Source organism: Lytechinus pictus, chromosome 17, assembly GCF_037042905.1.
Source record: "Lytechinus pictus isolate F3 Inbred chromosome 17, Lp3.0, whole genome shotgun sequence".
Taxonomy (NCBI): Eukaryota; Metazoa; Echinodermata; class Echinoidea; order Temnopleuroida; family Toxopneustidae; genus Lytechinus; species Lytechinus pictus.
In genome coordinates, this window is record NC_087261.1 from 30165817 (window position 1) to 30179426 (window position 13610).

Here is a 13610-nt window from a genome sequence, read left to right on the forward strand (position 1 = left end):
AGTGTATGAATTTCTAGCAAGAAATACACGAGTCCCATACTGCCAGGGAAGGGGTAAACGGAGTTGGATATACAAAGGAGAAGAGCAATTGCGATATTTTTTATGCGCAGATCAGTACGGAAGCAAAATTTTGTATTCACGTCTCGTTTATAAGTTTTTTTTCTTCACAAAAACAAGAAAAAAAAACAATAAAGCTATGCATGGATATACATACCCTTCTTCCCTTTTCTCTATTCGCCCCGCGTTTTATTTTCTCCTTTTTCCCATTTTTTTTTTGGGGGGGAGAGGGTTATATATATATATATATATATACCTGGGTATATATACCGGTATATTTATTTTGGTAAATTGTCAATTTGTCGACTCCCATGCAGCTCTTCCACTCATCGCATGGTCTACCTTCATTTTAGTCTCATGCCATTCCGTCCATATGATTTCGTCTAACAACTATTTGGTCCAATTGCCATCATGGTCCAGTCATCACTTTGTGTAGTTCGTCTATGATCATTTCGTTTTATAACCAGTTGATCTAATATCTGCTTTATTTTCATTCATTTTGCCCAATTAAGACATATACTCTAATTAGACCAAATACTGGCTATTATAATTGGACCAAAACTGGTTGTTAGACGAAATGGCGAGTGGACGAAATGGCAATTAGACAATGTTCGACGAATTGATGATAGACCAAATGATAGTAGACGAGTTGGCAATTGGACGGATTGTCATCAGACCAAATGAAAATAAACCTATATTTGGGGGGGGGGGCAGCCGCCCCAACCCCCTGTCTATGGGAGGAGAGCAATCGGGGATACGATGACCTCACTGTGTTACAAGCTACTGCAATTAAGGCCTTATTAACTTTTTTTCCTTGCATAATTCGCAGACTGATATCCTATCTCAAAGGTTTACTATCGACGAGAGCTCCCCGAGTAGTTGATATTGTTGATTGTTTCTCAAAATTTTCCTCACTCTGATTTGCGTAAATCAGTTAATAGTATGATAATACATTCAAATTACGACTAAATTTGTTTAATTCTGTGTTTCCTGCATTGGGGGAAGGAGTCTGGGGTGATCGAGGCTCAGTTATTATAGGGGCCGGTCTTCCCTCTCGCCTCATCATTCCCAGGTTGGGCGTTGGGCGGGGCTTATGTGTTGAAGTGTGAATTGAAATACGGTAATACACCATTCTCAATTATCATCGTATGCTCCTACCATCCGAATAGGGCAACCGCTTGTGCTTCATCGAGCCTCAAGATCAAGATAGAAAGTGAATGGGAGAAATCTGAAAGATGGCTACCGATCTGTCTAAAATTGCGACTAATCTTGTGAAGAATTTTGCGACAGGGGAGGTGAGTAAAATGTGCAAAAAACTCTTATTATGGGCTGTGCTGTGAGCTTTGCCCGGGAGCTTTGCATGCAGCTCTTGACTCGCCGTCAGTCGGATCCCCCATGTCTCGCCTAGCCAGGTCGGGCGGGGTGCTGCGAGCAGGTTGTGACGCTCTGCACTGCACTGGTTGGTGGGCTTGTAAGTTGTATATGGATGGATGCCGTGCGGGTGCGGTAATATTAGAGTTCCATATTCACCCCCACTAAAATTGAAAATAAAACATGGAGAAGGTTCAGAATAATATATATAGCCCTAATATAGAACATATGTGATGGGGGAGTGGAAATGCAGTAACCATATCATCAATATGGCTTTATCCCGTCAAATTTCGAGCCGGATCTAGTGCGTGTAATTGTCCATAGACATCGGTTTATTTAGTCAGTAAAGGGTCTGTGAGTCAAGACTAGTCGAACTATCGGCTTATAATCGTTAAAATACCCCTTCCGGTATCAGCGCTTGCTAGCATAGCGGGAAGTAGACAGCTGGCAGCCGTCTGTTTCGAGGAGTTTTTTAACATTTCTTTTTTTTTAATTCTCCTCGTACACAGACGGCTCGCTAGCGTGCAGCCACCATTAGGGGACTTGCAATGCGAAATCCCCCCGTCGGGGCTCTTCACTTTTTGTCTTTAATGAATAAAAATTTTGAAAATTAACGCGACCAAAATGCAAATTAATATTCCCTCTTGGCATTAATTGCCCAAAAACGGAGAAAAATCAAGTTAAAAGGAACAAAAACAGTGACTTACCTCGGCTGTTGCGCAAATTCACTTCCCCGTTTTATCCGATCTTAAGTACATAAACATATGGCCATTGAGTCCCCTGTACAGATCGCGCTAGAACTTCGGTCTCTGTATTTGGTGAGTGAAGCCAACGGAGTTCAGCTGAACAACCAACATAACAGAGACCGAAGCTTTTGGTCTAAGCGGGAAGAGGTCTTGACTGCAGATAAATCAAGGTGAGTTCGAGTCCCAACTAAGGTAAGCAACATAGCCAACAGTAAAAAAAATGATAGAAAAATCTGAAGTTAAATGGAAGTCTCAACAATCTTTTGTTATTTTTGGTGGGGGTGCATATGGAACTCTTTCCTGCGAGGTTACTACTAACCTCGCAATACGTGTGAGTGGGTGCGGGATAGGCCATATTTTGGTATGTATTTCCACTCCCCCTTCATTTATGTTCTATATTTGGGCTAGAAGTAGATATATATTCTGAACCTTCTCCATGTTTTTATTTTCAATTTTAGGGGGGGGGGGTGCATATGGAACTCTTGCCGAAAATTGTTGGTGTAAGAAATTCCAGAATACAGACTGTTCATGAATTGTGCCTGACTAAAATCCCTACTAGGCGTGAACTTCAAGATTGAAAAAAAAGTAGGCCCGGCAGCCCCTAAGGCCTAAGTCATTTTAGAATAAAGATTGATTTTTTTTGTTCCAGATGGTGGCAATCTCTTCATTTTGGGAGAAGCAAGCCTGTGTCATCCACTTTATGAGACGGTTTGGATGATCCGCGTGTCGGCTGGGTGCCAGCGAGCTTGATTCGCTTAGACCCCAGCTTGACGAGGCCAATGTACGACTCGTCGGCATCGGCCTTGAAGATCTCGGAGCTCAGGAGTTTTTGGATGGCGGGTTTTGGAAAGGAGGTAAATCATAGAATATTGTAAATTTCCTAATGTGAATTACGGTACATATGTAGTATGCTTAAAGCCTTTGGAAATAAAATGTTCATTGAAAAATAAATAATCGAAGTTAAAAAGCTAATGTTCGATCATGAGATGATGATGATCATGATGATGAACATGATGAAGATGATGATAATGGAGATGATGATGCTGAGGATGATAATGATGGTGATTTTGATGATGATTGTGATGAAGATGATGGTGATGATGGTGAAGATGATGGTGAGGATGATGATGATGATGATGATGGTGGTGGTGGTGATGATGATGGTTGTCTGGAATAATGGGTCAGATGCGTAAAAATAGCAATTTTAGCCAAGCAAAAGATCAAACCTTAGCAACTGATTAATTTTGTATGCATCCTTTAGTTGTGCCTATTGCTTTCATTCAGCAAGCACTGAGTAGACTTATGTTTATAGCAAAACCTTTTGCTTGCAAGCAATTACCATGAACTTTAATGCATGCAGAATCAAGTAAAAGTCAAGCATCAGCTACTCTTTCAGTCATCTGACCCAATGATGATTAAGATGATGATAATTTACTATTGCACCATATCGTCTTTGAAGGTTGGCTCTCCCGAAATTCAATATCTGAGTGTCTGATTGGAAAAGATCATATCTTCATTTCCATGATTTTCCTTTGTTTTTGTTTTTTCCAGATCTATTCATAGATCAACAACAAAAGAGTTACCAAGGACTTGGTTATAAGAAATACAGCTTGATGAGCATTATGAAGGCTGTCTTCTCAGCGAAAACCAGAGCTGCACTTTCAAGGGTATAGTTGCATTCAATTGTTTTATGATTAGTATATTGACAATCCTTTTAATGAGGGAGTCACCTTGGCATTAAGTTGGTTCATAAATGGCAAGTCCACCCCAACAAAAAATTTATTTCACGTACATATAGAAAAATGAAATAAACATTATACTGCAAATTTTCTTCAAAATTGGATGTGCAATAAGAATGTCATGGCATACTATTTTTTTTCTTCACAGACAGTAAGCATGTACAATACAGGGATATATATATGCAAATGAGAGAGTCTGAGATCTCATCCATTTATTTTGGCATATTTGACAATAAGGAAAATCTCCACTGACTGATGAATCACTATAGGTTAAAACAGCGGTAAATTCATATGGTCAGGGAGGAATGAATTTACATAAAATTAATGATATTGTAAAGAAGAAACAAGATGTTTTATTTTTCCTAGAATCAAATTTGAATAAGAAATAGTGAGTGGATGACATCATCAGTTGTGGACTTGCCATAATTCATGTAGTCATCATTTAAATCAGTCAAATACATAATTTGTGTGCGTTTCGTGTGTATTGATCAAAACCCATGTCATTCAGTATTGTGAAACAATGCAGTCTTTCTGTTATTTCCTGATTGATCATAATACTTGTCATTCAAATTTCAATGTGAAAGAATTTAAATTCTTTATGTTATTTCCTGCTGACCATACATGTTTGTAATTATCTCATGCTTGAGGTGGATTATGTCTACACATATCATATAACCTTCCTAAATAAAAGTGTGTGTACAGAAAAGATTAATTTGAAGCTTTGCATTATGATAAGCCCAACTTTCAAGTACATCTTTTTGGCTTATCTGTCATGTGACCTACCACCTGATATGATAGTTACTTGTGTAATGGTCTCACCGTGGAGCTATTAAAGGGATCCTTTGGGCTAAAAATATTTATATCTAATTCACTAGCAAAATGCTGAAAATTTCATCAAAATCTGATAACAAAGAGTAAAGTTATTGAATTTTAAAGTTTAGCAATATTTTGTGAAAACAGTTATATGCATGTCATGAATATTCATTGGGTGGGCTGATGATGTCACATCCCCACTTTCCCTTTTCTTATGTTATTACATGAAATCATATTTGTTTCATTTATAATTTCATACATGTGTGAATGATATGTCTCCCTTATATTGAAGTAAGTTGCAGTTGCAATATCTAATTCACTTAATCAGTTTTCAATCCAATGATTTTAGTTCTTGAAGGGAAAAATTTGAATAAACCTTATTTCATAATAAAATACAAAAGAACAAGTGGGGATATGACATCATCAGTTTGCTCATTGAATATTCATGAAGACAAGCCTAGAACTTTTCACCGGAATATTTTCAGTGTTTTGTTTGTTTGCAGGAGAAATGTTGTGTCACAATTTTTAGACAAATAATGCATAATCTGTTAGAACTAGAAAATTGTTCACCTTGGGCGAATATATTCGACTTATGGAAGGTCAACTAATGTACAAGTTTATCTGTAGATCAAATTTGATTTTGTGAAAGAGAAGCCCACCTTGATGAAAACTTGGTTTCAATAAAAGCAGAAAAAAGAGTAATGAATGTTTAAACATTTGATTTTGAGATATCACAGACCAGCGGCTCCTTTGTATGTTGTTTGATACATGTGTAGATTTCTTATTTTTTAGAAAAATTGAAATTGATATTATTTGTGCATAGAATAATCATGAGACACAAAATGTTATGCCTCTTTCTGTTATTTTCCCCCATTATGTTCCATTAAAAATTGGGATAGGGGAACTGCTTGATTTAATAACTCTTTCTTTGATCAATGATAGGTTTTCATAAAACCTTCACAAATATATTCTCTCATTTTTCTGCTATTATTAGAATCAACTTACTGTCAGAGTGACATTCTCCCTTAACTGTGATTTAAAGGAGTGCAGAGAATGAATAAGTGCACATAATTTTCTGGTTATTGGTATATTTATTTATTTTATTTGGCAGGCAAGTGATAAAAATATTAAGGCTAACATGAAAGGAGAAAAGCTGCAAATTGGAGGAACTCTTATCATCGGAAAAGGTTTGTAATTTAGAAGTTTTCAAAGGCTTTATACTCTCTACAAAAAGGATTAAAAAGAGCCAACGAAGATAATGATACAGTGAAATAAATGTTGATGGGGGAAAATGAGAAGGACTCGTTGTAAAAAGGAGGAGGTAGAAGAAGAAAAAAAAGAAGAAAGAGGAGGAAAAGCAAGACAGAGGGGGAGGGGCGTGTAGAGAAGAAGTTATATAACAAGGTCTTCCAAATAGAAAGTTATGACACCCTCATGTCATTTTGGGTCAATGGACACAATATTTTATTATCATATTTTAATAGTGTTTTCTTCTGTGAGTAATTATTCATTAGCTGTTTTCAAAGGCAGCACTGCTGCTTTATTGAATTGCGTAATGCAGGCGAGACTGCCAGAGGCGTTCAACTTGTTATTGTTTTGTTTTACCATGCCAATAATACATGATTGACTTCAATGAGGCTAATTAGGCCTTCACGTTATTTTACCTTGTGGGCTCCATTGAACAGATTCTTACCAGATTTTGGCCGTAGATGTTTTTTTTATCATACTCAGAGATATGAAATAAAAAGCAAAGTAATGAAAAAAAAATCATCACAAGCTATTCTATATAGATATACATGTAGTCCGTCCAGGCTCCAGTACCTTGAAAAATACATGTATGACAGCCATGATGCTAATATCAAGGCACAGCTGTCTCACAAAGAGTTACGACTGATCCAATCTACCACAATTATGGAGAGCCAGGGGCGGTATTCTGAGGTCATTTTATCTTTAAAATATTTTATTTTATCTCTTAAAATGAAATTGGTATTCTGAGATGACATTTTATCTCTCAGATAAAATTTAAAATTTCATCTTGCGTATAAATTTTATCTTGCGTATTTATGATGATACGCAACAGAGCAGTGGCTGCGTAGACATACCCATCGCGTATCTGGCCATTGCAACGCGGGTGATGTGCTTGCGCCCAAGTTACTTTGAAGAAAAAATAAAATAAACTTAAAAGAGGGTAGGGGCTATTTTATCTCCGCGACGTTCATTTCGTCAATATTTCTAGGTGAATTAACTCCAAATGTTGGCATGAAAATTAAGAAAAATGATATATTCGTTGAGAACAACACCTTAAAGTTATTCCTGTACAATCAGTAAGCATTTCATAAGACTTTTCTTGACTAATATTGTCTTTGAAATGATGCTTGAAAATATGCGATATAGACTTCGAAAAAAAGATGAGAGCATTGCCATTTTTGTTAAAAAGAAATCTCTGTAAAGACGCACAAGCGTATAGTGCAAGCGTATTGAAGTCAATAAATTGACGCAATCTCACTCCTTCGCCACACCTCCTAGCGGAATGGATTTCCATTGGTTGAGTGATATGAGAGAGCTATAAAAGCGCGTTTCTAATTGGATATTGATTAAGAAATAGGTGTGTCTTACAGAGATAAAATGAAGATAAAATTGTTCTCAGAATACCAATTCGGAGAGATTTTAAGGGTATTTTATCTCACTGATTTTAACGGAGATAAAATATTTTATTTTATCTGAGATAAAATGGATCTCAGAATACCACCCCAGCAGCGTCAACATCTAAAATGCATGTTCAAAATACTTTCTAGATATATTCTAGGTATACTCAGACATGTATATTCAACTTTGTCTTGACAATGCAGTGTGCTTCCTTCATGATTACAAAGGACCTAGTGGGCGATTCCATATTAGCTTGAGCATTACAATTTTCTTATTTGTCAGTGATAATGTTATAGTTGGTAGTCATGTGAAAAACAGTTAACGAACAAAAAATGTTTGATTATGGAGAATTAAAGGTGAAAATGTTATGCATCGCACGGGACTCGGAAATGTCCCGGATGGCACGCAACATTTTCACCTCTAATTCACCCATGGACAGCATGTTTTTGTTTTGTTGTCATTCTTTTACATGAGTACCCAGTAGTACAGCAAAACAAATTGAAGTTTCTTATTTGTTCAGAAAGCAGGTTGAAAAATGTTGTGAAAACGGCAGATTTTCTAGCATGGAAGCGCCCTTGTGCAAATTTCCTGTAGGATAATTTATAATATCAATGGATTTCCATTTTTAGTGGAGGTTGATTGTATCAATCACAAAAAACTTTGTAAGACAGGACTTGGACATCATTTTTCTACTTTATGTATTTCTTTTTAATATGCAGGAGGAGAAGTACTAGAAGATTTCAAGCAGGAAGCCCCAGGTGACCACATACCCCTCCAGACTGTACTGAATGCCTTTGGCATCAAAGCAGAGGCACCAAAGACCGATGGAGCCGAAGGTGGGGCCGTCGTATGCAACGATGATGTATGCCAAATGAAGTAAAAAAAATACAAACTTTATGAACTCTTCCACAACTGTTTGAAGGAATGCAGCCTTCGCTCTACAAAGCTTTTCAAAGATGCAGGGTATTTCACAAAACAGAAGAGGCGATGCCCAAGCGACTGATGTAGTATTTCATTTTATCCTGACAATATAAAAACAAACAACACCACAATGGCATTCCTGTAACAGCACAATTCTTGTTAATCAATGTATTATCAGTGATACATATTTATGGTGGCAGCGGTGGGATCTAATTTGAAGAAGCAGCATGAAGCAGAGAATTTATGAATCCTATATTAATATAGTAATATAGGGTATTTATATTGCGCACATATCCACCTTGTTAGGTGCTCATGGCGCTCCTATATTGAATCATATTGAACTTATATACTTTGAGCTAAAATAAATCCTCTCTATTTCTAACATGTAATCTATGTATTTTGTTTGTAAACATTAATACCTGGGTATTTTGTCTTTCAGTTCCTTCTTGGTGTTGCTATTCCAGTATTGCACAAAAGATTCCATGGTTTGTCATATAGTGTATAAATTTATCATTATTATGCAAATGACAAATACTGTATGTATTTGAAGATAGTGGTAGGAATTCCAGTATAAATTTCATTTCAAGCACATAAATATATGGTAAAAATATCATTTAAAGTATTGACATCATCAAACAACTTTGTGATATTTTATGTAGCAATCATATGTCTGTACAACACTCCTTTAAAAGCATTAAAACACACTTCGTCAGGGAATTCAATAGTATTTAAAAGTACAGCATTTTTCTTTAATATTGGATAATTCTCCGTAATTTTATGTCTGTCTGTGGTACCAATACAGACCATTTTAATTTGAAATTAAATGATAACTAATTTGACCATTATCCCATTAGTACAGCAAAAGTTGCTTAATACAAGTATTAAACCGAGGATTAGACTTACTGTTAGACTGGTCAAAATTGCTACCATGGAAAATATGAATATTTGGTCATAAAACATAGCCTCAAAGTGATCTCATGTAGGTCCTCATATTATTCCACACCAAACATCCTCTCGCACTCCGCTGCTCAAACGCCATGTTTTCAGATAAACTGAGGTAGGAGCTATTGTATCATAAATAATATCTAATGTAAGAACGTATGATGCATCATATACCTTACATAATTGTTACCTAGAAAAAAACCTCTTATTACCTATTACTTGTAGAAATATTTTGAATTTCATTATGAAAAGCCCAGGGGCAAATTGCACGAAAGAGTCTTTGCAAGAACCGTCTTTCGTGTCGCCCATTTATTATGATGCGCCATGTGAAACGCATTTTAAATAAATTACCTGCAAACATATTTTATTCATCCGTTTAAGTAAACAAAATCTTTGTTTATAAAATGATGTGATATATCATGAAATTGTATGCGAATTGATTTAAATGCTAGCTAACAAATTTTATTTGTTTAACATTCATTCATTTCAGAAATATCCCGCATACAGCGCATCATAAAAGATGGGCGACACGAAAGATGATCCTTGAAAAGACCCTTTCGTACAATCGGCCCCTGAATAATAAATGCTGATCAGTTTCTGCATGTATAAATGATGAAAATCAGTCCTGAAGGGAATTACATGTAATTACATACATCATAAATGTGACCAAAAAATGAAATGTGGCATGAAAAATTGCGCTCTGGATTCATTTTTTTTTTCCTATTCCTATAGATTACATTACAGTCAAATTTAATTGCCTAATTCATCTCATTGCTAAAATTGTTGTTGATTGTGTCTACTCTGTTTTTAGTCATGCTTTTCTATAATTATAATATATTGGTGTATACAGGAGTCATTTAAAAGCAATATTTAATTTATGAAATGTAATTGTTAAATATTTATCTATGCAATGATATAATAAGTCACCATAAAATTAGATTTCCCTGTGATACAGAATTTGCCATGACCTTTAGTTGACCTTTGACCTATGATACTTGTTTATGTAAAGTCCATTACTGGATCCTAATCAGGTTGATGTTTTATCAAACGTCACTCTAAGGCACAAATTCTGTCTCAAATTGGACATGTATTTTATTGGTGTAAAATTATCATTTATGCACATCAAATGTCAATAAAATGAAATGAAATATTTGTGTGTACTTAATTTCTTAGTTTATTTGTCAATATATTCTGGGCAGTGTATTGTATAAGCAAATTATTATGTTCTTGATCAGATTTTTCTTTGTGAATTATTTTGATTCTAGACAAGTCTGGGATTGATGTATACAGTGCGTATAAAAAAAAACGGGACAGTTTTGAAAAGTCTATCAAAATGTTGTTTCAAATTATGATGTCTATATTTTGTTATTCATAGATGATCTGAAGTCTTATCTTTTAAATGGCATTAAAAAAATATCAGTTTCTTTCATGCTTAAGCGAACACGGAACACTTGTGAGGGGTTCAAAATAAGGCTTGCGCCAAACAGCAGAAATGAGAAAATACTGCTCGTCAGACTTCTTGCTAATCAGCAAATTCCTTTTAATCTTTTCATTATCTCTGCCATAATTTTCGAATTATGCTGTCAAAATCCATTTACAAATCTATTAATTTACCTAAATTTGTTTGTTGGTGTTTTTTAAATATGGTATCTTTTAGCATTGAATGTTTTTTCATAAGTAAAAACAACAAAAAAGTCAACCCAAGTAAGGGGATTTGTATTATTAATGGGATAGCTTGTAATTTGATCAAATCCTTTTATTATTAGCTGCAAAGGTTTTGGTGCCTTTGAAGGATATGAATCCTTCTGTTAGAATTAATATTGTCCTGTCAAGCACACAATAGGACAACATGTCTTTCAAATGCACCATAACCTTTGTTGCACATAATAAAAGGATATGAATAAATTACAAGCTCTTCCATTAATAATGAATATCTCCTTGCTTTGGTTGACAATTTTTTCTTACTTATGAAAGAATATTCAATGCTAAAAGATAAGATATTTAAATGAAACAAGGTGGTTTGCGAACTATAAGTCTCGCCTGATTTCGCGATAATTAAAATATGCAATATAATCTTTTGACCCCTAGATGACCTTTGACCCCATCATCCTCATGAATATGTATGTAGTATTACCCAATAATTGTATGTGCTAAGTATGAACATGATTGATGCAGAAATAAAGAAATCAGAGCAAGTTGAACAAAAACTTGAAAAAAGGATGGACATGACCACATATCATTTGACCCCTAGACGACATTCAACCTCATCATCCTCATTGGCAGATATGTAAACTTATCCAATGATAATATTTACCAAGTATGAACATAATTGATGGAGAAATGAGAGCAAACTGAACAAAAACTAGCAAGAAGTCTAATGATCAATATTGTCTAATTTTCTGGCATTTGGCGCAAGCCTTTTTTTGAACACTATAACAAAAACGTCTTGTGTTCGCTCAAGCATGAACGAAACTAATATTTTTTAAAGCATTAGAAAGATAAGACATCAGAGCATCTATTAACATCAAAATATAGACATCATAATTTGAAACTAAATTTTGATAGACTTCTAAACCGTGACTGTCCCGTTTTTTTGATACGCACTGTATATTGACTGTCACATTGCACAAAAATTGTAATCAATTGCAAATCTATTTGAGGCTCCCTAAATCAATCACATCTTGCCTTGCGAGTAATTGCAAATTTGCAATTGATTGCTGTTTGGCTTTTTGCAACAAGGAGAGTTAACAAATTTGCTGCAGCTAAAATGGATTTATCAATGTAAAATTGCAACAGAAAAATTGTAATTGATTGCAAATATTTTCTTGTAACCCCACCTAAGACTGCTGAAGAAGTTGATCATTTAATCAACTGATTTGTTTGGGACATGATGGTTAATTGTTTGATTAATTTTGCTAGTTGACTGGTTTGTTTATTGGTTCATTGATTTATTTGATTATTTTGTTGACTGATTAATTAATTGATTGATCGATATTGGTAGGTTGATTGATAGATCAGTTGATTCTTTCATTTATTTTATTTATTTATTTGTTTGTTTATTTGAGTGAGTGGTTTGTGTACTGAGTGGTTTCCTAATTGGTCAGTTTGTTGATTAATGTGACCCATTTTATGTGTGAGCAATTAAGTGCCCTCTTGCCTTTTTGTAAGTGCCCTATATCTCACATCAGTCCCCCCTTTTTACCCAAGAAAAGTGCCCTACACGAACATGTTCTGTGCCCCTTTCACCTGAGAAGGAACCCCTTTGAAACGAGAAAACAATATTCTCATTTTCACATATTACTACAAAACTTGTAAGGATAAATCCTACGTGCATTTAGCTTCACGAGTCAAGTGACTGGGGTAGATAAGCAGAGGCGTACAGATGAGGGCCCCTAATTGCCCCCTCCCCAGATTTTTCACGACCAAGAAAAAAAAGAGAAGGGTGAAATATTTTATTTTCTGAATATTAGTTGCCAAAATCTATCACAAAATTGGATTTTCGTTATAAAAATGTCAAAATTTTTGCTCACTCGCAGCTTCTCATAAATTTACGTGATATCTTGCCCCTTCAAAATTTTTGCCCCATATGCCACTGTAGATAAGGCCTTTTGTCTTTTTTAAGATGGTGCCCTTTTCAAAAGAAAAGGTGCCCTTTTTTTCCCTGTGCCCCCCACTTTCAATTTCGTTCCGCCGCCCCCGAATAGATTCTTAGCAAAATTAAATTTTAAAGGGGGCAAATTATATTAAAGTTCTTGCAATTAGATCCTTGAGGCGATAGTGACTTTAAATAAGGTTCCATAGGCAATATGATATTTGATGGTATTATATATTTGTTGATAAAAAAAAGTTTCTGTCTTGAAATGGTGGTTTCTGGGGTATGCATATATAGTAGGCGTCAGAGGCAAGGTCCAGATGGGACACATCTATAGCCCTTCAACCACCCCACCCCCTCACCCCTAGCTTGCATGAGAGCCTTAAAAATAATTTGCTAATGGAGATTTTTGTGCAAGTGGATAATTGTTACTTTTTTCTTGTTACATGTAGTTGTTTAATGACATAAATGAGTGTCACTATCATTTTGAAGTGGAGATCTAGACCTTTTTTTGTTTGTTTTTTTGCTTGCTTGTATAGATATATGCCTGATACATAAATTAATATAAAATACACACACGAAATAGCAAAAAAACGTTCCTTTTCAAATCATAAAAATACATGTAAATTTGTTCAATGGGACCGCTCGCAGAATATTACTCTTGAGAAAAACATATCCTCACCATCCCCTTCCTCCCGGAAAATCCCTTTCAATGTTTGTTTTGAAGCTACGTTAAATGAACGGTCTTGTAAATTATGTACTTCACATTCAGCTTATAAATGC

At 35.2% G+C, this 13610-nt stretch overlaps 1 protein-coding gene across 1 annotated transcript; it reads left to right on the top strand.

Moving 5' to 3' along the window:
• Positions 1 to 823: 823 nt before the first annotated feature.
• On the top strand, positions 824 to 10400 carry LOC129279834 (prostamide/prostaglandin F synthase-like). Its single transcript, XM_064111965.1, has 5 exons — positions 824 to 1352; positions 2824 to 3028; positions 3726 to 3841; positions 5838 to 5913; positions 8092 to 10400. The coding sequence occupies exons 1-5, from the start codon at positions 1293 to 1295 to the stop codon at positions 8250 to 8252; spliced, it is 618 nt and encodes a 205-aa protein (XP_063968035.1). The 5' UTR covers positions 824 to 1292; the 3' UTR covers positions 8253 to 10400.
• The last annotated feature ends 3210 nt before the right edge of the window (positions 10401 to 13610 follow it).